Source organism: Caretta caretta, chromosome 6 (genome assembly GCF_965140235.1).
Source record: "Caretta caretta isolate rCarCar2 chromosome 6, rCarCar1.hap1, whole genome shotgun sequence".
Lineage (NCBI taxonomy): Eukaryota > Metazoa > Chordata > Testudines > Cheloniidae > Caretta > Caretta caretta.
Window position 1 is genome coordinate 125,208,348 of NC_134211.1, and position 22,480 is coordinate 125,230,827.

At 46.4% G+C, this 22,480-nt stretch overlaps 1 protein-coding gene across 8 annotated transcripts in view; it reads right to left on the bottom strand.

Moving 5' to 3' along the window:
* Positions 1–1,224: 1,224 nt before the first annotated feature.
* FRMD6 (FERM domain containing 6) overlaps positions 1,225–22,480 on the bottom strand; it is a 105,458-nt gene continuing 84,202 nt past the window's right edge. For all 8 annotated transcript variants that reach the window (XM_048852168.2, XM_048852169.2, XM_048852163.2 and 5 more), the window contains 8 exons: positions 20,555–20,710; positions 17,434–17,499; positions 16,438–16,506; positions 13,304–13,478; positions 10,480–10,815; positions 9,332–9,463; positions 6,187–6,278; positions 1,225–5,053 (listed from right to left, as the gene is read on the bottom strand). In XM_048852168.2, coding sequence (XP_048708125.1) covers positions 4,781–5,053; positions 6,187–6,278; positions 9,332–9,463; positions 10,480–10,815; positions 13,304–13,478; positions 16,438–16,506; positions 17,434–17,499; positions 20,555–20,710 — 1,299 coding nt within the window. In that variant the 3' untranslated portion in view covers positions 1,225–4,780. The remainder of the gene's footprint in view (positions 5,054–6,186; positions 6,279–9,331; positions 9,464–10,479; positions 10,816–13,303; positions 13,479–16,437; positions 16,507–17,433; positions 17,500–20,554; positions 20,711–22,480) is intronic.

Genomic DNA, 22,480 nt, shown 5'->3' on the forward strand with positions numbered 1-22,480 from the left:
CATCTGGGCCTTAGTTGGTCTGTGCCTGTTTCCCTAGACAACGGGGATAATAGTTTTGCCCTCCTCACGTGGAGAGGGGGAGTTGTGAGGATGACAGATGGTGAGGTGCTGAGACACTGTGGTAATGTGGCCAAGAACCACAGATAGCAATGACTGGGCCTATGGCTATCTGCCCCTTCTGAAGTGCTGACCTGACACAGCATACATCTGGTGCTGTGGTGACCTCTACTTAAATGACCTTTGCTCTGGAGACATTTCTCTGTTCCTCAATCAAATGGGGTACATCACACAACAACACACCTGCTACCCCATAAGCCATCCCCGCACCCCACCCCGACATTGTCTGATGCGATGGGAGTACTTCAATAAATCATACACCAGGAGTTCTCAGCACTGGCATAAGATGTTTGATTGGTTGAAATGTCATTTATGTTCAATCTGAAGGAACCTACCCACTCCCACAAGTGTCAGAGCAGACTATCAGAATTACTGAAGAAGGAATCTGCAAGCCAAAGGAAATATCTACTCTTAAGAAGCTCAATGTTACACAGATGTAACCACCAAAGGATTTTGTAGACGATTCACAGATTTTAAGATTAGAAGAGACCTCCTCTCATTTGACCTTCCGTGTATGACAGACTAGAGAATTTCACCGTTACCCTCTATTGAGCCCAATAACTTGTGTTTGATTAAAGCATCTCTTCCAGGAAGACATCCAATTTTGAAGACACCACAGGACGGAGAATCCACCACTTCCCTTGGTAGCTTGTTCCTGTGGTTAATCACCCTCACAGTTAAAAACGCTGGACCTTATTTCTATTTTGAATTTGTCTGGCTTTACCATTCAGCTGTTGGTTCTTGCTTTGCCTCTCTCTGCTAGATTACAGAACCCTTTAGAGCCCAATATCTTCATGGATTCCAAGGTCAGAAGGGACCATTGGGATCATCTAGTCTGATGTCCTGTATGACACCAGCTACAGAACTTTATTGATACCTTGTAATCAGGTCTCCTCTCTCTCTCCCTCTCTCTCACTGTAAGGCATTTTTTTTTTTGAGAACTATTTTTGTGGAGCTTCTCTGCACCCTCTTCCATTTTTCAACATCCTTTTAAAAATGTGGGCACCAGAACTGAATGCAGGATTCCAGTATTGGCCTCATCCGTTCTTGCATGAAGGATAATTTCGCTGGAATATTTTCATTGAAGAACTCACAAAACTTCAACAATTAGTTAAAACATTTTTTATATTGTCAAGACTCATAGTAATGCAAACAACTGTAACTTTATTGTAATTTCTAACTGTACCATGGAAGGCACATAAACTTCAATGTAACAAAATAATTCCGCTATGTTTCCACACGCACACTCCCTTTCTCGTATGGTCGTGACAGGAAGATCCTTTCACAGAAAGGATTATTTAGTTTGTGCATGCATATAGCTCATTATTGCAAACGTATCAGTGTAAATGTCAGAAGGCAACAGACACCAAATCCGGACGTTGACCATTTGGGGATTTCTAACCGATGCAGAATAAATAACTTTATATCATACAGCTTTCTAGTACCAAGTGTAGAATACAAGATATTGCCTTTTCAACTGCCAGCACCCCACATTACAAAGATCGATTTGCAACAAATTATGAGTATTATGACAAAAGCAATGACGTGTCTTGTTATGGGTCAATGCTGTCTATTCATGTAAGTTAACTACTTATGAATCCAAGTAGAACACAACTTGAGCAAAACCACCATGTCTGCAGAACCACATGAATGATTTCAGACTTTTTGGTTGGAGTATAAAGCAAAAGGCCCCGATCCTACAATTGGGTCCAGATCAGCAGACCCTCATGGAAACCCATGAACAATTTTAGGGCTCTGCATGATTGCAAAAGGTTTGTCTTGTACAGACTGGATTGCAGGATCTGGACTGAAAGTAGCCCGCTTTCTCGACGGCATAAAGCACTATTTGCATAATTAATCCTTTAATTACATTCTTCCCCCTATATTTTAACAAAATAAATAACAAGAACAAATAGGGCTCATATCATGTTGGGGTCTCTTCAATGATATGGGTGCTTTACAATTTTCAGTTTGGCCAGGGTCATACCAACGCGCAGCACATACCATTTCAAGAAAAACGGGTTTGCCAACAATGAACGCGTGAAGATGAGTAGGAGGGAAACCTTACATATTGCACACCACCACTGGGGAATAAACAGACAGAGGAGCAGGTATTTTGTACAATCCTTTTGACAACAGAAACTTGGCTTATCCAATCAGTTGGCAAGAAAAAAAAATCTGACCCTGTGAATTCAGAATAATTTTTCTTTTCCATTTTTGACAGTTGAACTTTGATAACTGCAATGTGATATAGCTGTGTATATTATATATGTTGTATAGACACTGTGTGCGGGTATATATAGTGTATATATCAAACACATCCATGTATACAGATCTGTGGTCATCCCCAGAGATACAATCCTAGAACCTGAAAATTCTGCTTGTTCTGCAAGAGGGGATCACCTTTTGTGCAGGAACTCAATGTGACTTAGCAGAGAGGGAAGAAACTCCAGCGCCAGCGAGGTGGACTTTTAAAGCTTGGAGACTTTGCACATGGCCGAGTTAGATCTAGTTTTGGCTTGTGCTGATGTGGAAGGGAAAACCGCTTTCAACTGATGCAGAACCTCTCCATTGCTAGCAAGAGAGACGCCCGGCACCAGGGATGGTCTCGAGGATAGCGGTGCGAGTCTAGCTCCGCAGCTAATCGGTGCATCTCCTATCACCTGCAGGAAGCGTTGGCCAGCAGGTGGCGGGTGATCCTATTGCAAAGCACCCTGCAGTGAGGTGCTGGGTGCCACCGAATGCTGCCCCCTATTGATGCGCCTGCATGCTTCACTGCTCACTCTCCCTGCACTGGCTAGACAGTACCATGGCAGCAATTGGCTACATATATCTTACACACAATGCAAACACTGATGTTATTATACATAATGGGCAACATTCACTGATATGTCCTGAATGTTCTCCCCCCACTCGGGCAACGTAAAGCCCTCACAAACTTGGCAGCAGAGTGATGAAAAGTAGCCAGTGTTTATGGAAACCCTGGCACATTTTCTAGCAAAAAAACTATGCATCAGGCAGCAATGCTGTAGCAAATTGTGCAGTGTTCGTTATTTGCTCTGTAACACGGTCTCCCGTATCGCGATAACACTGATTACTGTGCCCTGCGCCAAAACTCTAAAGTCCTTTTTCTTACCAAAAACACACCCGCATTTCTTATAAAAATATCACACTCCTTATTTATAAAATAACCATTTTGTTAAGAAAAGTTTCCAGTTAAAAATATGATATAATCAAAATATGGTAAACTATGGCTGTAAAATACTAAATCCTAATTAAAAATAGGTCCTTTAAAAAGAGGCATTGTGCTGTAAATATTAGTTGCTGTAATGCTTTGCCCCATATTTACTGATTGTAAAATTATCATGACACCTGTTCATGTTAATGTCATTAGGACACTCCATCTCGAAAGCTGCACCTGTCGCATTTCTGATAGAACATCTTCCTCCTTTCATCAGAACTATTTAAATGGTAAAGTATTCAATGATGCGTGGAAAGCCTTATTTAAAAGAACAACAAAACTATGTTAACTGAAAACAATCATGCTAACAATGCAGTTGCATACATATTATTTGCAACAGGAAAGTATTTTTTCACCTTCCAGACAGTTCGTGTTAGAAAAAACAACAAAAAAACGATTGTCTATACGTATTATTAAAGGAAGGAAGCATATTCTTGGTATAAAAAGTATTTTAGAACAAAAATAAAAAGGGTCTATAAAGATCCAAACATATATAAACATATATAGAATTTTATATATGTATATTATATATATTTAAGGTACTTTGGTCAGCAAACATTATTGCTACATTATATATGATCTGTTATTTTTCATTTTTCTTTAAAATAAAGACGAAGTTTAGAAGCTTTCTAAGTTCCCATGTAACATCAATCTGATTTTTGTAAACTTTACAAAATGCTGAACAAAAGCTCTGTTTGGAACCAGATTCCAAAGGACATTTTTGGAAGAACTGGGATCACACAATACGTCAACTGCAACTGAACTCACGGGTTTCCACGGTATTAGGAACGTGCATAGCATTTCTTGTCTAGTTATTGCTTAAATCTCATCTTCTTGATACTGGCATTTAGGATATTTACATTTCTTTGGCCTGACAGAACACAACGAAGGGAGTGACGTTTTCTTTTTAGCATCTACAGAAGCTAAAGCGATGGCTATACAACAAGAGGCAATGGCATCTTTAGGAAAAGAAAAAAAAAAAAAACCTAAACAAAAAAATCCCCAAAACCAAAAAAAGACAAACCCGACCAGACTCAAGAGCCTTCCTGAGGCAGGAATAAGAACGTAGGATTATCTTTGATTAGGTTAAATAAAGAAACGATGTCGTGCTTCTCCAAACTGAAATAAGATCATCAGTATTTTGCACCAACTACTTCCAAATAAGAAAGAGAATTCCTCTCTCCCTCTGACTGATTAACCTAGACAGGGCTTGGTCATGCCACACAATCTCTATCCCTACTGCCTGGGTACTACTCAAAGTGCAGTGGTAGCTAAAGCCTTGATTTGTAGTAGCAAAGGGCCAGGTGTGTAGGCAGAAGGAAAAACCATATGGCACCAGACACATTTCAAGGAAATATCAATAGATTTCAAGTCTTTCTAATAGTGCAGGTAGCCAGTCCAGCCACAATACAGCTGTGGAGCTTAAACAACGAACTCTGGAACTTCATCATGGGTCAGATCCAAAGAGAGGTATTTGCTCGTTCTTTTGACTGGGAAACTGTCCTGGATATTGATACACTGCTGAGCCAAGCAGCTGTTACAATAGAGACCGTCTTCATCCAGTTCGTGGCCACAGCCAAACGTGTAGCTCTGAGCAGTGTCCGCTAGCTGCAAGAAGTCTTTTTGGTAAAGCCGGATGTCATCCAGGCTTAAGCTGTGCCGGTCGGAGGAAGTCTTTGGTTTTCTGCAGGCGGTCTGTACGGAAGAGAAGATTACAGGAGGAGCGTTAGCAGGCATCAGTTGTCAATCTAAAAATTACATCACTGGTGCACCTGTGTGGCAGCCAGACAGCGCCATTATGCACTTGATGGTCTTCGCTCACCCTAAATATAACTCTCCCATTACATATACAGAGATATGGTGAATGTGACCAGGGACTGAGGGGGAGATTTTTAAAGGCAAAAACAGCAGTTAGGTGCCAAGTCAGCAAAATTCAGGGGTCAAATTCTGATCCTACTAAAAAGTCACTGGCAAAACCCCCACTGACTTCAGTAGGGTCAAGATCTCACTTTAGGTGTTTGGACCCATTATAAAGATAGGGGCCAGCTGTCCAATTCAAATCCAGATGTGGGGTTGGATTTCAAATAACCCCTAGATCTGGGATCTTGGTTTGGACCTATCTCTAGACAGCGATAACTTAGTCTGGTACAGTCATTCAGGAGAGCAAACAAGTCAGATCCAGCATTGTGAGTTAGCGCATGTCATTTCCTGGAGCGGAAGGTGTAATTTCCAGCTCAAGCAGACATTCCTGTAATAGCTACATCGCTGGGGTCCCTGGAATCGTCTCTGCAGACAAACTGAAAGCAGGATATGGGTGATGCTGGGGTATTAAGTGACATTGTTGGAGCCCATACTGCTGTATGTCTCTGGACAAAGGAAACTTTCCTGGGCATTGTAACACACCAACATTCGGGATCAAGATTAGTGATGAGTTACCTCAGAAGGGCTGTGGGTTTGGTTTGGATAAAGCACCGGGATATAGGGCTGGTGTATTCCAATCTATTAAAGTGTCTGGGATCTGGAGATTTGATCTGATGTTCTTGTAAGGTTTCTAGCATTCCCTGTTTCTGACGTGGTGAGAAATGCAGTGGGAAAAGGCTCTCCCTGCTGTTTGCTTTCAAAAGGCCCAGGTTTGCAAAAAGGAAATATAATGTTTTTTCACCCCCAAAGCTAAAATTTACCCAAACTCTCCGAAATCCCATATGAATTTGGAGCAAGGTACTGGATGGCTTTTTTCCCCCCCTCCAGATTGGTTTTTCCATGTCTAATCAAGACACGTCATTTGCTTTAGATCTAGCCGTATGTCTGAAGTCTCAATGCATGCATACCTGAGGCAACGAGTCGCTGCTTTGACCACGAAGTCTCACCACTGTTTCTGAAGAGCTGGATGTGGATGAGCTCACTTCCTTTACGATTAACCCTGAATTAGGAAACAAGGAAAGAAACAGATCTAAAGTCTGGAGTGATTTAGAGTCACCTTCTGGGTTGCCAGGATACGTTGCTGCCTGGTTAAGTTACCTTACGGAAGCCACATTTAAAATTGCACAGATGAAGTACTTGGTATCAACATTTTTGTCACATCAAAAGAGATCCTCTTTAGTTACTCGGGGCCATATTCATAAATTAATCTAGAGGGAGTCTGCACTGGTGTCTCTTCAACATGTATGTTACACCAATTTAGCCTCCCTCAGGCACACAGGACCAAATTCAGAGATGCTGAGTATGTTAGATCCCTTTACATTAATCTTGGACTCCTCTGCTTACACACAGGACGTCACTGTGTATGTAGGTCCAAGCAATTGTCAGTTACACATTAAAAGGCCACAAGAAAGATGCAAGAGGCTGAGGTTTTCCCGCCCCACTTTAACTTGTGTCTTTCTACAGCTCCTCAGCAGATATGACTCCCATCAGCGGAGCAGAGAGCATTTCAGAAGCACGTGGAGAAACTAAGTATAAAGAGTTCACGATACTCCCTGCCTCCGAATTTGGCTCCTTGAGTTGCTTCTCTGGCCACAGTCGAGAGCTGAGATAATCGAAACTGAGTCTGTATCTTTTAATAAACTCCTATGCAAAATGTAAACAAAGCCAATTTCTGATTATTCCTGAAGTAAGAAAATAAAAGAATGAACCTCTGTATTCTGGCACTATATTGATGCTCCAACGGAGCCCCAAGGCGAAGGGTTCCACTGAGGTTGGTAGGAGTTTTGTCATCAACTTCAGCGAGGCCAGGATTCCTCCTATGGTTTATAGGTGGCCTGTGACTGAGGGAGAAAACTGGGATGACAATGCCAGGAGACTCCATCAGAGCTTCACTGATTTACACCTGCTCAGGATCTGGCCCTATATGCTGATGGGCTAACGGTGTTCACTTTACAGTTCTGGAACTACAAACTTCAGTCCACGGTTTTCTCACCTTAAGAATGCATCAGGTGTTACTGTAACCATTACAGCGATCTAATCTTTAGCAGTTATAAACCCTCCCCATAACCTCCTGCACCCAGTGAGAAGCTGAAATGTGATTAGTACTTAGGAATAGGAATTTCTCCTTTTCTAGGCGTGCCGCAAAAATCTGAAGTACAAATCCCGACACGCCTGGGTCAGGGCCCCAGTGCATAGCGGCAGTTCACTGACACAGTCTTTCTAGAGGGCAGGGTGGCCTTCATCTGACAACGTGCTGCTGAAAGAATGGTGAAGCTGACAGAGGAGAAGTGCTGAAGCGTTCTTGTCCTTTGAGTGAAGATGGGAAAGGGAAGTGAGATCAAGGAAAGAAACTATGAAAATGGAGACAAAATGTGCTAAAGTATCTTCATTTGGAGTGAAGGCCAAAATGGCAAAACCACCATGCAGGTCAGTTTAACAGTGCCGTTTACAAGAGAGGTTTTACTTTCTATCTAGATGAAAGAAGAAAGGGCACTGTGTAAAGATCATTAGAACTGGTGCTAGTCATTCTGAAAGTAACGGAATTCATTTTTAATCTCTCACAAATTAAGAGACTAAATGGATATTTAGACACAAATCACAATTTTGTCTGACAAGGTTTCACCTGCAATTGTTACAAGCAACACCTACAGCTGCTACAGCTACAAGAGACTAGAGAAAGAGATGATTCCTCTCTATTTTTTCCAGTACGTGCCTTTAGTGGCCTTGTGCATAGAGTCAGTTTCACCATTCCCCCTGGATAGTCAGTAAATCTCCGTTCAATTGTGGGCCTGTCACCCAGCAACAAAGGAGTGAAAACCCCATTTAATAAAAGGAAAATGGGATTGCAGAATGACAGCGATTGCCAGAGGCCTTCCAGGGCAGGTGCAGAGCCTGCATCTTCTTCCAACTTATTTCTGAAAAGGTCTAGATTTCAAGTCGATGGTGTCCTTCAAAATGGGAATGGATCATAGAAAAGTAAAATCCTCCAAACAAACAGCCTTTGGCTCAACTGATCACATCACCTAAGAACCCATTTTACATAAGTAAACGGGTCAGATTTTCCGTAACGCCGGACATGTGCATCTGCACCACTATTTGCGTCTGCACCATGGTAAAGTGCATGTTCATATAGACAGGATCTGCACGGGATTACTGAAATTACACACGCAGTCGGGGAGCTGTGCACGAAACAGAGCTGGGCAAGCGCACACCTCAAGTTCTGAGGATATGACATGTTTTGTTCCTCAACTCTTGGACTCAAGAAAAACAATTGGGACGCTCTGTTGGGCTGAATTCTGCATTGTGTAAGTGGGCTAAACTTCCAATAGCTCCAAAGGAGAGAGAGATGCTTACACTAGGACTGAATTTGGCTCAGTATGTCTATTTTTACTCTATATGAAATTCATAAATTATGCTGTGTGCATAAAGCTTTATTTGGAGGGATTAGGTGGGACTGAAGTGATATGGTATGTAGACTTTCTGCCGGCCCCCTGCAAAGAGGTGAATTTCATCCTAGATGTACTGATAAAAAATTACGTATATTACAAGCTACCGAAGTGAAATGTGCTTTTAAGATCCTCCCACTCCTGGCAATCCCTTATCTTAAAGCATCACCATGGTTTTCAGTACACATTCATCTGATCTTTAGTTTGACCCACTGCTACTGTGCAAACTCCTCGTTGCAGGTCCCGTGAGTGGTTGCCTTACGCAAGTTTCACTTGACTCAAAATTAAAAATGGCATTTGCACCATCGAACCCAATGCTGCCACACAAAGAAAAGGAGATGAAGGGAGCTGGAAATCCTGCTATTGACCTCCTCCCCCAAAAGCAATCTAGTAGACTGTCCCACTTTGTGCTTTTATCTCACACCTGAAGGTAAATTCATGGGGATCAGACCTCCTGAAAAATCTGACTCCAGCTCTGTTGTGGCATTTGTCAAGATGACCCTTTTTCGAATTGCTTCTCATCCCCAGCACTTTCACCTATGTGCTCTTAGTGATTTCACCCACCATCATAGAAAGCAAGGTCAGGCATTTCCCCGTGGCATTTTACCTGAGTGTCCGTTAAACTTCCGTGATGTCAGCATATCCTCAGTGATGTAGATACACATGTCTGGGCTAACCTCGAGGGGTGACTCATTTGTCTGCTCCAGCTCCCGGGGGTCATCCACCAGCATTTCTATTTCTGAAGCCGAAGAGGAAGAAAAGATTGAATTATTTTCTAACATGGAAAGAGTGCCAGAAAAAAAATCCAGAGGCTCTCGGCGCTATACAATGGTTTGTCCCTACTGGCCAGCAGCTGCCGCATAAAGATAATTCTTGAGTCCTAAAAAGCAGCACTGAATGCCAGTCACGACTGCAGAAATGCTTGAGAAAATGATCATCTGTTATGTGTGTCACGGTCGCACCTACAGGTCTAAGCCACATGGTTGCTAGGTGCTGCACTAATGAGCTGAGGGTACATCCACACAGCAACTGGCAGGTGTTGTTCCTAGCCCGGGTAGACAGACCCACACTAGCTCAGCTCAAGCTAGCGCGCTAAAAATAGCAGCGTGACCGCTGTGGTATGGGCGGTCACAAGTCCAAGCTTGCCCAGCGGCCTGGATTCAAGCTCTGGTAGCTAGCCCGGGCAACTGCCTGTGCCACAATGTCCACACTGCTGTTTTTAGTGCACTAGTTTGCTCCCCTCTAGCATGTCTGTCTACCCACCTCTAAGCTCCAGTGCGGACAGACTCCCAGGGGCCCAATCACCCACATTGTGATGCTGGAAAGGGATGTCTGGGGTGACACGCGGGGGAAATCATTTGCCTCCTGGCTGTCTTTGGCCAGCACTCCATCCTACCAGCAATATTCAGCACCATGACTGCTTCTGACTGGATGCTGTGATGCAACAGCAAGGCGCAGGATTCTCACGGCACAGCCCTGATTCTTTCCCCCGGTGTCTCCAGCATCCTCCCGAGCGATTTCAGGCTCGGGTACTAGACTGAGGAGGACGAGCTGCTTGGAGCAGCCAGCAGCACCGACGTATCCGTCTAACCTAGAAATCTATTCTTTCCTACGCAGAGCCATTTCAGAGGCTCAGCTGTGCAGGGTGGAACGCAATAACCCCGACGGTTTGGTGCCAGATCTATTGCAACTCAGCAGCCAGCGAGACAGACTGCAGAGAGCGCACGTGGAACGGAAGCCATCCGCTCGGCTTACCATCATCCTGAGAGTCCTCCTCCAGCCGGTCCTTCCCACCGCTTTCCACCCCGGAGGTGTGGGAGCTGCCGTGGCTGGTCATGGAGCTGCAGGTTTTCAGTTTGCGGTGCACAGCGGTGCCCAAGAAGCTGTCCTCCGGCCCCATCTCCCTGGGCTTGGTGTCCGCCTCGATGCCGGAGGTGTGGGAGCTGCTATGGCTGGTCGTGGAGTGCCGCGAGAGGCGCTTGTGTTTGGCGCTGCCCGCGCTGCTCCCGCTGGCTCGGGAGCGTTTCTCCAGCTGGTCCATGTCCAGGTCCACGGTGTCGCTGATGTAAGACTCCCGGTACTGCTTCTTCTCTGCAAGGCAAGCCAGCAGCATGGTCACTCCCCCATGGGAGCCTGGCGGGCTGCGAGGGGTGCCAACGCACCCGGGATGCGTACTGACCCTGGGCCAGATTGGGCCTGCGGACAAGAAGCTGCTTGTTCCCTCTCCTCCCCACCCAGTGTCTCCTGCCTTTGGGCAGCTGCTAGGCAACCCTGCAGCCCCTGAGCTGTCAGCGGTGCGGGGACAGGGCCATGGCCCTCAGAGCAACTGGCTGAGCACACAAGTGGGGACCGGCTGCCCCGCGGGCACGATGGCAGGGGCACTCCCTCCCGAGGTTGTATTCGGACACCCCTTTCTCTCCCTCCCCCCACAAGGGGGTGCACAGCCCCAACGCCGGCAGGGCCTGAGCCCTCCCTGGTAGTTATAGACTGCCTTGGGTCACGCAGTGCAAGGGATCACTGACACTGCTCCCTCCCAGCACCCCTGGAGCTGACCATCCCCAAGGAGGGGCCAGGAGAGGGAGATGGAGCCAGAACCAGCCCCACCCCCAGCCTGTGAAATACCAGCTACACAGGACCATGCAGGGTGCACCCTCCCCTGTAATCCCGGGACCCTGATGCACAATCCCACCCTGCAGCGCATTAAGGCCCAGTCAGGCCTTATTGATGCAGTGCAGCTATCTAATTGTGGTTGTGTTTATCGCAGCACAGGGCCTCCTCCTGACTCCTCCGATGGCCAGGGGCCTTATCAGTAGACCAGCATCTGTCTACAGCGTGGTTATCACCCAGCCTGGTCTGCTGACGCTCAGCCCACACAAACAACGGCATGCAGATTTCCCGCAGGGAACACATTCTTGATCTAAGTGAGCTGCAGGCTGCGTCCGGCCAGGCTCTGACTGGGAACACGCTGCACAACACGGGTCCCCAGACAGCCCCTTGGGTGGAGGTGGAAGGGACTTTTAGTGGCACCACAGTGTGCCAGGGTAAATTCAAACCATTCGCGCGGACGTGACTTCAGGATTGGGGAAACTGAAGGCAGGCTGAGTTTCAGGGCAAAGCCCGGTTCCTTGCCTGGCTGCCTTTCGCTGGAAAAAGCGGTGCGGCAGGCCAGAGGCTGAGTGCACTGGGGAACTCAGGCCGTGACACATGGAGATCAGTTGCCCTTCTCATGCTGGAACTGCGAACTTGACTACGCCCTGCCAATGCTATCTGCTGAACAGCAAAGGCTCATGCATTTCTACACACAGCTCTCTGCAATTTGGTCCCACTGCTGGCAAACAGCATGGAGTCCAGGGAAACGGCTCTGGGCACGCAACGGTGCAGGGAGTGGGGCTGAATCTCCAGCCCCAATCTGTCTATCTGCTGTGCAAGCCGGCCAGCGTCACCCCCATGGGGTATAGAAGGGCAGTAGCTCTGATCCCCCACCATAACCCACGGCTTGGGGACTCACATGACCCACACTGGCTATGCCACCTGCACTCTCCCAGCCTACTCTCAGGCTCTGCCTCCACGCTCTCCTAGACCGTGCCCATCGCCATGGTGTCTGATCTCTGTTGTGGGGCTTGTCTCCTTGGCTCCGGATTCCCTCTGCACTTCCTAGCCTTGTGGCACCATGGGGAGATGGCATTTCTTCCTGCTTTTGGCCCTCACACGGCCACAGGGAGGGGTTTGCCCCTTTGATACTAACAGCCGGGGCTGAAACTTCCCCTGATTTCAAGAGCACCAGGAGGTGGGGAGCTGCCCGTCCCAACAGCCCACAGTCCAAGTCCCTCCTCCGAGCGCGGGTGGGAACTCGTTCAGAAACCTGCGCACACAAACCGTACGGCGCGCGAGCCGGAGTGGGAAACCACAGGAGCAAGGCCAGTAGGGCCTGCTCATGCCTACAGCGTGCCGAGGAGCATGGGTGCTGCAGGAGCAGATGCTGGGGCCTGGCACGGATGGCAGTGCCCCCACCGCGCCAATTCAGTCCTGACACGAACCCTTGCTAGAGGCCACAGGGGAGGAAACTGCAGCCGCGGGCAGCAGGAGAGCTGGTCAGAAAGGGTCCGAGGAAACACTGTTCTCATCGGAATTTGCCAGTTCAGGGAAATGAGAATGTTTCTGACATGTGGTCCGATTTCTCCCAAGAACCCACTGAAACCCTGCCAGCTGGAATGCCGCAGGGCTGGCGACCCCAGGGATTCCAGGGTCTGTGGCTCTGGGTCACCTCTGGGCCTGCCCCGGGGCTGGGTGGTCTCTGGGCTCTGGGCCTGCCCACCAGGTGGACTGTCCTGCGGCTGGGGGGAAGGGGGCGGCTCTGGGCCTACCCCGAGGGACTCCATCCACTTTCATGGAGAATTTTGAAATTCTTGGTTTCCCTCCATGACCTGGAATAGCCTTTCTCCACCCAGCTCTAGACAGCAGCTCAAGCCAGACGAGAGGTTGCAGCTCCACTGTTCGGAGTCAGACTGTTGTAAGCTGCGGGGGAGGAAGGGGGGAGCAGTAAAACACAGTCTAGTCCGATTAAAAAACAGCCGAGTACCTTCATTCTCCTCAAGTTTCCGGACATGCCGCAGGATCGGCTGCAGATTCATGTAGAGGCGATGGCTATTGCTGAGAAGCTGCAGGAGGTGCCTGGAGCGCATGGGACAGCCTGTATAGTAGATGAGTTTCCGGGCTGATGGCAAACCATCCGGCAAAATCTCAAATTTCTTACCCTGTGCGGAGCAAGGAGGAAATATCAGTATCTGCACTGCAAAGGTTTGTAAAGGGAGGCGTCCAGCCTGGAATACAGAGACCGATTACTCTGTTCCCTTGTGAAAGGTAAAGGGAGCTTCGAGGGAATGGTGGGAATTTGCTCTATTTAAGAAGACTCCTTGAAGTTACGAGCAGAACAATCAGTTACCCCAGGGCACATTGTTTTGCAGTGAGACAAACATAGGAAACAAACACGGTTTGCTCTGCATTACACAATACTGCCAAAATCCATGCCCAGTGTCAGGGCTGGCAGGTTCCCATGGCAAGACCGGGCAAGAGGTTTGGCTTCAGTTAATTATTCAGTTTCACAGGGGGGAAAGTAGTAAGTGCACGAGACACTTCAGCAGGAGAACAAACAGATGCATTTACACAATTTAATACACAAACAATGCTTAATGCTCCTGTGTCAGGCAGGAGGTTAGACAAGAGGATTATAATGGTCTCTTCCGGGCTTAACATCTATGAATCTTTCTAGCACCAACTCTGCTCTCTTTGGTGTGATGGCGAGCTTTGCCAGTGATTCCAATAAGAGTGGGCCCTGGTTTAACAAGTTCCCAACCTGTACATTCTATTTGGTGCTTTAGCTGTAATGATCTAAAGGAAATAACAGATGAGTTACTCTGGATGAATTATTTCCCCCTTTACTAAGACCATAAGAACAGCCATACTGGGTCAGGCCAATGGTCCATCTAGCGCAGGATCCTGTCTTCCGACAATGGTCAATGCCAGGTGCTTCACAGAGAATAACAGAACAGGCAGTCAAGTGATCCATCCCATCACCCACGCCCAACTTCTGGCAAACAGGGGCTAGGGACACTCAGAGAATCGGGTTTTATCCCTGCCCATCTTGGCTAATAGCCATTGATGGACCTATCCTCCAGGAATGTATCTAGTTCTTTTTGGAACCCTGTTACAGTTTTGGCCTTCACAACATCTCCTGACAATGAGTTCCACAGGTTGACTGTACATTGTATTGACTTTAAGATGCTCACATTTAAATACCCAGCAACCAAGCAACTTGATGGATTGGAAGAGATTCTAGCAAATTTTCAGGAAAGCAGAGTTTCTAAAACTGCTTTCATACCTGTACCATTATGGGGAAAAAGAATCAAACCAGGACTATTCATATTGATTTTCCTCACAGCAACATTTCGTTATTGCTCTCCAATTCAAAATGAGTTCACACTTGAGATTTAGCTTCTTGCTGTTGCTAGGTCTAGAGTGCAGAGTGGGGGGTGGGCTAAAAAAACCCAGAAGAGGCTAAAGGAAACAGACTTTTTCCAATCAGGTGCAGAGTGTATCTATGATCTTAGAGCTTAATAAAAGGTATGAAGGACTTTGCAGGCTATTGTGTTTCCATGAAGCAGTATTCCTCAAAAATGTATCTGGGCAAAAATGTCAAAAGTAGCTAGAGATTTGGAGTTTCTCAGTGTTTAGGTGCCAAATCTGTGACACCTTAAAGAGCCTGTTTTTCAGCAATGCTGAGTACCCGGCCTCTGAACATTTTGGCCATTGTGAACACAAAATCTTAAGTCTAAAATATTCAGGACTCCCACCCAGCTCAGCCAGCTCCTTCATGGCTTGGAAACTATTGTTACAACCCACCAGATAACAACCCAGCTTGTAGTCTCACTTCCCTGTCCTAAGAGCACTGTAACATTTGCCTTTTTCTGTACGAGGTTCTGATACACTGGTGTATTACAGGGAGTAATTCCACTGTTTTCAGGTTTTTGAAAGGGGTTGTCTTCAGTGTTGTTACATGTATGTAACAGATCAGAATCTGGCTATATGACAGTCACAGATTTGTAAGATATACAGTTAAGTACAAAGCTGACTGCGAGGAGTTACAAAGGGATCTCATAAAACTGGGTGACTGGGCAACAAAATGGCAGATGAAATTCAACGTTGATAAATGCAAAGCAATGCACATTGGAAAACATAATTCCAACTATACATATAAAACGATGGCATCTAAACGAGCTGTTGCCACTCTCAGAAAATCTTGGAGTCATTGTAGACAGTTCAGTGAAAACATCTGCTCAATCTGCAGCGGCAGTCAAAAAACTGAACAGAATGCTAGGAACCATTAGGAAAGGGATGGATAATAAGACAAACTGTCATAATGACACTATATAAGTCCACAGTATGCCCACACTTCGAATACAGTGTGCAATTCTGGTTGCCCCATTTCAAAAAAAGATACATTTGAATTGGAAACGGTACAGCAAAGGGAAGCAAAAATGATTAGGGGGTACAGAACAGCTTCCATATGAGGAGAGATTAGAAAGACTGGGACTGGTCAGCTTGGAAAAGAGACAACGAAAGGTGGATATGGCAGAGGTCTATACAGTCATGTATGGCGTGGAGAAAATGACTAGGGGAGTGCTATTTATCCCTTCACATACCACAAGAACCAGGGGTCACCCAATGAAATTTATAGGCAGCAGGTTTAAAACAAACAAAAGGAAGTATTTTTTCACATAACGCACAGGCAATCTGTGGAACTCATTGCCAGGGGACGTTGTGAAGGCCAAAAGTATAACCGGGCTCAAAAAAGAATTAGATAAGTTCATGGGGGACAGGTCCATCAATGGCTATCAGCCAAGATGATCAGGAACACAACCCCATGCTCTGAGTGTCCTAAACCTTTGACTGCCAGAAGCTGGGAGGGGATGACAGAAGATGGATCACTCGATAAATACCCCTGTTCTCTGCATTGCCTCTGAAGTGTCAAGTATTGGCCGCTGTCGGAAGACACATACTGGGCCAGGTGGACTACTGATCTGACCCACTATGGCCATTCTAATGTTCTTATAGGCAGTTTGCAGGTCAAAGGGAAGCTGATGAAAGATAGGAAGAAACATCACTGTTAAAAAAGAAAGATCATATGTTACGAACCCCTGATTGTTCTGTACTCACCACAAATACAAGTTTTCCCACGTTTGTCCAGGGGAAGTCATAAAGCAACTGTCTTTCTTCATTTAAATTCTGAGAAACAAATTGCACACAGAGAATGGGGTTTAAGAATCCTGAGACAGATTCATCACTTTTACTGACTTATGAACAAGCTGAACACAGCTGATAACATCTTTCACCCGCACGTTCAAATTTTGAAGCACTGTCCTGTAAGGTCTCTAGTGTAGACATGGCTTAAGTTTCATGAAGCCATCCAAAAGGAAAAAATTCTCTGTGATGCACATAGGTTATTCTGCATTCATTCATTGCCTGCCAATCCCAATGACATCAATGAAAACTCAGCCTCTGGAATGCATGCAGAATATCCAACACAGATCCAAAGTGCAGCTCAGAGAAGAGGATTCTGCTGAATGACTTTTCTGTAGCTGACATCTAGCAGAGTCAAAGCAATTAATAATATTTGCACCCTTTAGCAATTTGCTCAGGAAGACGTTTGTCTGTGCAAATTCAAGTGCTGTAATACACTGCAAATTGTTGATGATACCTACTGGCGTGTGCGTGTCTTGCAGGTTCCCCTCCGTGTTACAGATCTCAGCTAGGGAGCTGTGACTCTTTAGTTCATGCTGTTGGCTCTGGAGATTCCTCAGTTCAATCCTTGGGGCACTGGCTAGCAGTTTAGCACATTTCTAGCACAGTTAGTGTCTAACAGTTAATTTTTACTAGATGATTGACCCAAACAGTGATTGTTGAATTTCAAAAGTATTTGAGAAACTTCTGATTTTAAAAGAAATGATTAAAAAATAAGCAGGAGTCAAAATGGCCAACTTCTACTGGTGAAGCAAAAGCCACTAATTCTTGACCATGAAACCTGAGGTCATCAGGTGAGGAAAATGTATCACTATTTTCATTTCAGACAGCCTGATTTCAGTGAGAATTGCTCAAGATATAAGAGCATAAATGAGAGCAAAAATTGGCTGATGGATACATTTAGCTACGTACCTGAAAGATCTGTATGCCCCGTGTTGTCAACCCAAGGGTTAACGAGGCTTCGATTTCCCTTTTGTCCTAAAAAAATCCACAGTGCTTTTAGTAAATAATTTTCAATATAAAATAAAGATCATACAGTAGATCCCTGAAGAGAAGAAAGGCAATAGCAGAGGCTGTCATTTTGTGGGAAATAACTGTAGCATTATGCTGTTTAATAATTGCATGTGGATGGCTCATGCTTCTTGGATACAATACGTAAAAAGGATTTGGGTGAGAGTTATTGGAGGTACTGGGCACCCGCTGCTCCTCCCGACTGCAAATGGAGTTGCAGGTGCTTGGCATGTCTGAACAATCAGGCTCATACAGATATAAATAAAAGCACAGCACTATCAAACAAATGTGAGAAAGAGAGAGAGATTTTATATATAAACAACACGGTCTAGAATTGGTGATACACACACACAGTTTTGACAGCGCTGCGATTCTCAGATACAGGCATGAGAACCCCCATCAAGAATTCTATTACACTCCCTGTCAAAGCCACCCAAACATTTTCTAGTTTCGATTTCTATAGCAATATATTAAGCCCAACTCCTCTGCATTTCTGAGCCAACACTTTTGCATTCCCATTTGCTACCAGGAAAGATTTTGAAACCTGGAGACAAAGATCGCACAAGTTCCTGTATCACTTAAGCCTACTGCATCTGTTCCAAAAACTGGATGTGTTTGAAAGATCTACAGTGTATAAATCTACTCCTACTGTGTAGGTATCTTCTCTAAATCACTTCCATCTGCTGTGCAGTAACAAACAGTGTCTCAAATATTCTATACTAGATGTTATGTCATTAAAAATGCACATCAATTGCTGGGTTTATTTGAAGCACTTTATGTAAATAAATCTAAGCAAACTTCTTAACTCAGACCCCCAAAAATAGGACTCACAGAAAAGTGACAGAAATTAAAGACAGTTCTGGAAGAGGGGCCGTAAAAACCTTTAGGTTTCTGCAGAAGACGTTTTAAAAGAGAAGCTCAATTGTCTTTATTTTTAAAGACGATCCATTGTCTGATGTTTAGACAAAAACTTAAGAGGGAAGGAGAGCATGCAGAGGCAGGGCTGGAAAACCCTCTGATGCATGTTAACCCTGGACATTCAAGACACATTAGGCATTATCCATCCAGGCAAACACCGGTGTTGGAAGGTGTGTGATGTCATTATTGGGCATCATCCGTAAGGGTTTCACAAAGACCGTGGCTTGAGAATAGTTACTGTTACAGGCATCCAGGGCTGGATCATGACTCTACAATGTGCGCTGTGTAAGGGCTGGTGCATCACTGTAGCGCCCCAGGAGCAGACCGAGATACTGGGATCCTCCATGGCTTCCCTTTGCTGTGGTGGGAGGATCAAGTTACCCCTCCCAACCCCCATTCACCTGGCCAGCTATTCTGGTCAGTGAGTATGGATGGAAGGGGATGGGGGGCCCCCTCTCAGCTTACTTGTACCCAACAGGGGGTACCAGGTGAGTAGCCAGAAGTCACTATCTTAGCGGAGGAGGAATGGGAATGGCAGGGTAGTGATGATCCAGCCCTAAGGCAAAAATCAGGTAATCATCACACCCATGTGCCTGAGTTCAAGTGAAAGTAAGAGGCTCCAGATGTGAGTTTGCCCCAAACACAGAGCGCTCTGACAGCGGAGCCATCCCTACCATTCTAACGGAGGATTTGAGATTCATTAAAGAGATGGGAATTTGGGAAGGGTTCCCCCCCTCCCACAACCCCCAACATTCACATGGCAAAGCCAAAACCAGGCATGTAACAGTGCATAATCTGGGCCATTATTTCAAATGCTCCAACGATTGACACGTACTGAATCCTCTTACAGGCAGGAGAATGCTGACGAGAGGAGAACTGCCCCCAAGAACCCATCATTGGAGACATTGGAGAAATCCTTTTATCCCAGCAACAGGCCAGCTGTGCAGCCGGTGGAAGTAGGCATGGCTCTACTGAAGGCAGTGGAATGTTGCCGATTTACAAAAGGGGCTTGACACTGCAAGGGAGTCAACGGGGCTTTTGCCATGGACTTCAACGGGAGCAGAATCAGGCCCAGGTGGGGATTTGGAACAACAGTGCAATAAAAAGACTTAACAACTCAATTGAACAGTTCAGGTCCAGTGACTTCAGTGAAGTGACCCCTGATTTCGGCAGAGCACTTGCTTAAGGTTAAGTACGTGCCTAGGCACACGTCAGTGTTCTGTTGAATCGGAGCCTAGGTGAACAATCATTTAACTTGGCTTTAGATCATTGTAACTGCATTTCACGGAGTTACTCCTGATTTACGGCTGCATAAGCAAGAAGAGAATCATGGCTTGTGTGTTAACACAGCAGTATTAGGAATGGTTCTGTCAGAGCTAATGCCGGCCTCTGTTGAAGCGCAACTGGGTGGTGTTTATTAATGCTCCGGGGGGGAAAGGAAGAGAGACATGGAGGAAAAATACACGCTGCTTTCCTATTTCACCCATTGAGCGAAAAAGAGGGTAAGCAAAAGTAGGTCATTTCAAGCACAGACAACATGGAAAAATAAATCTCGCAGCTGTTTCCAGCCAGATGCCATCTCCATAGTATTCAGCATTCGAATCCTCTTTAATAATTCATCATATCTGTATTTGTAGTTTGCTGTTACTCGGCTCTCCAGCAGACAAACTTCTTCTCTTTAATGTGAGGACTATTACAAAACGTCTTGTGAAACATCAGGCTGTATCAAACAAATTGCTTCATTCCCAGGAGGAAAGAAATGTAAATTTGTCATGGGAGGATGAGAAATTACCCCAGAAATCTTGTATGCTACGCAGCATCCAGCTCACCCATCCCATCGGTATATTATGCCTGCTTTTCATCTGGTCTCCTCTTAACTTTTAAAAATAAAAGCACTATAAAAAGCAGCAATATCCGGCCTCTTGAAGGTAAATGCATCACTGATCTGCCTCTAAGACTGAACCATGATAATGATCAAGTGACATCTCAAATGCAGCACTTCCCAAAGCATGCTAGAAATTATTCAGCAGCTGTCCTTTTTAATAAAAAGCACCCCAAATGAAAAACATATCGTTTGCCCTGCAGATTTGCCACCCTCTCTTACCTTATACAATCTGTAGTAATGAACAGCGACATCATCCAGCTGGACGGCCTCCTTAATATATTTAAGATGTGCTTCGGAGGCCGTGAGTGCAAACTGATCTTTGTGCATGTTTGGAATGTGCTTTAAGATGTAGTCTTTCCCTCTCTTTGTCAGCACCTGTTAGAAGAAAATCAAGAGACACCGGTCAGTGCCTGCTCTTGGGATCAAAGCAGCAGCCTGCAACTGGCCTGCTGCTTCTGAGAGGCAGGAAACCAGTAACCATTTTTTTTTAAAGTTAGGTTTCCATGTGGGGTTATGATCTATTGTACCACCTGTTAGTCTATTGCTCTTAGACATTTGCACAATTTCTGAGCATCTCACCATTCCCCTGTGAGGCAGGGCAGGGCTAATATCCCCATGGGGAAGAGTAGCAGAGACAGAACAAGTGACTTGCCCAGGCTCACACAGGAAGTCTGTGTCAGAGGAGGGAATTGAACCCCAATCTCCTAAGCCACAGGCTACTGCCCTAACTACTGGGCCATCCTTCCGGCTACCAGCTGTCACCATGTTCTGCGGCTGAACCGGCAACACTGGGAAGCCACTGAGCTCCTCCTGCTAGCGCCGCACAGCTAAGGAGCTGTTACTTGGCACCGAAAAAGCAAAATCAGGGGCAACAGCGAAGTATTAAAGCAGATCCACTGTCCAGAGTTTTAAAGACAGACTGGGGCACAACAGCCTCCACCCCGGGGTGCTGCCGAGCAAGTTCCTGGCTCAGCATGCTTTATTTCACCTCCAGCTGCCCAGGGCTGGATGGTGGCAAACAGACCCAGCCCCCGCCTTAGGGATAACGCGCCAGCAGACTGTTCCAAGGGGGGGACAGCTCTCCAGGACAGCCAGGGAAAGGGGGGAGGCAGCACCAAGTGCCCCGGGGACATAGGAAGGAAACCACCAGCCTTTCCCCACCGCTGTCTGCGCCTCGCCCTCCACCCGTCTTCAGTCGGAGAGAGGCTGCTGCAGGCCCCTGCATGGCCTGTGCTCCGAGGGGGTCAGACTAGCCCATCTAATGGGCTCTCCTGGCCTTTAGCACTATAAAGGACGACCTGCTCTCCCCCTCTCCTGTGCCAAGTGTCCTTAAACCTCTCTCCTGCCAAGGGTAGAGGGACCACCTGTCGGGGGAGGTTTCTAAAAGCCCTGGGGTGAGGGAAGAGCAAGACAGCACCCAGGGCCCAGTGCAGAGCACACCGAAGTTGAAAGAGACCCCCGACCCCCCCCCACAACTCCAGCAGGCTTTGGGTCAGGCCACAGCTTTTCCAAAAAGTTCAGCTCCCACAACTGGGGCCAGGTTTTCCCAGGAGCTCAGCACAGGGGGATGTCGCAAGGATTCATTAGTCAGGGCTTGCACAGTGCTTAGCCAATGGAGGAGAGGTCTATATATGGTAAGTGCTGGGGGCTATTATTACTCAGTGGATCTGTTCCTACACAGGGCTGAAATTCCTCCCGATCGCAAAAGCACATTCGCACAGCCCAGACCCTGGCTGTGGAAAGGCGCTGAGCTCCCTTCCAAACCACGCAGAACGCAGTGTTTAACCAAGCCAGGCATGTACCTTGGGCTTCCACTCAATTATAAATACTTGGCCCTTCCACGGCCCTGAACAATCACAGCCATGGTGCAGGCGGCTACCGATCACCCCCATTTTGCAGGTGTGGAAGCAGGAATGGAGGGGTGAAGAGGCAGTGCTGGGAATACAACACTCCCCACTCCCAGACCCACACTCCCACCACCAGGTACAACATCGCTGCCCTGCAGGATTGCCATTTGCTTAATTCCTTCTGGCTACCAGATGTAGCGGGGGTGTTACTGGAAGAACGTTCTGCTGCAGGATGCTGGGCCTCAACAAACCATCTGAGAGATGATCCTGGAATCGTCACAAACGGATCCAACAGCAT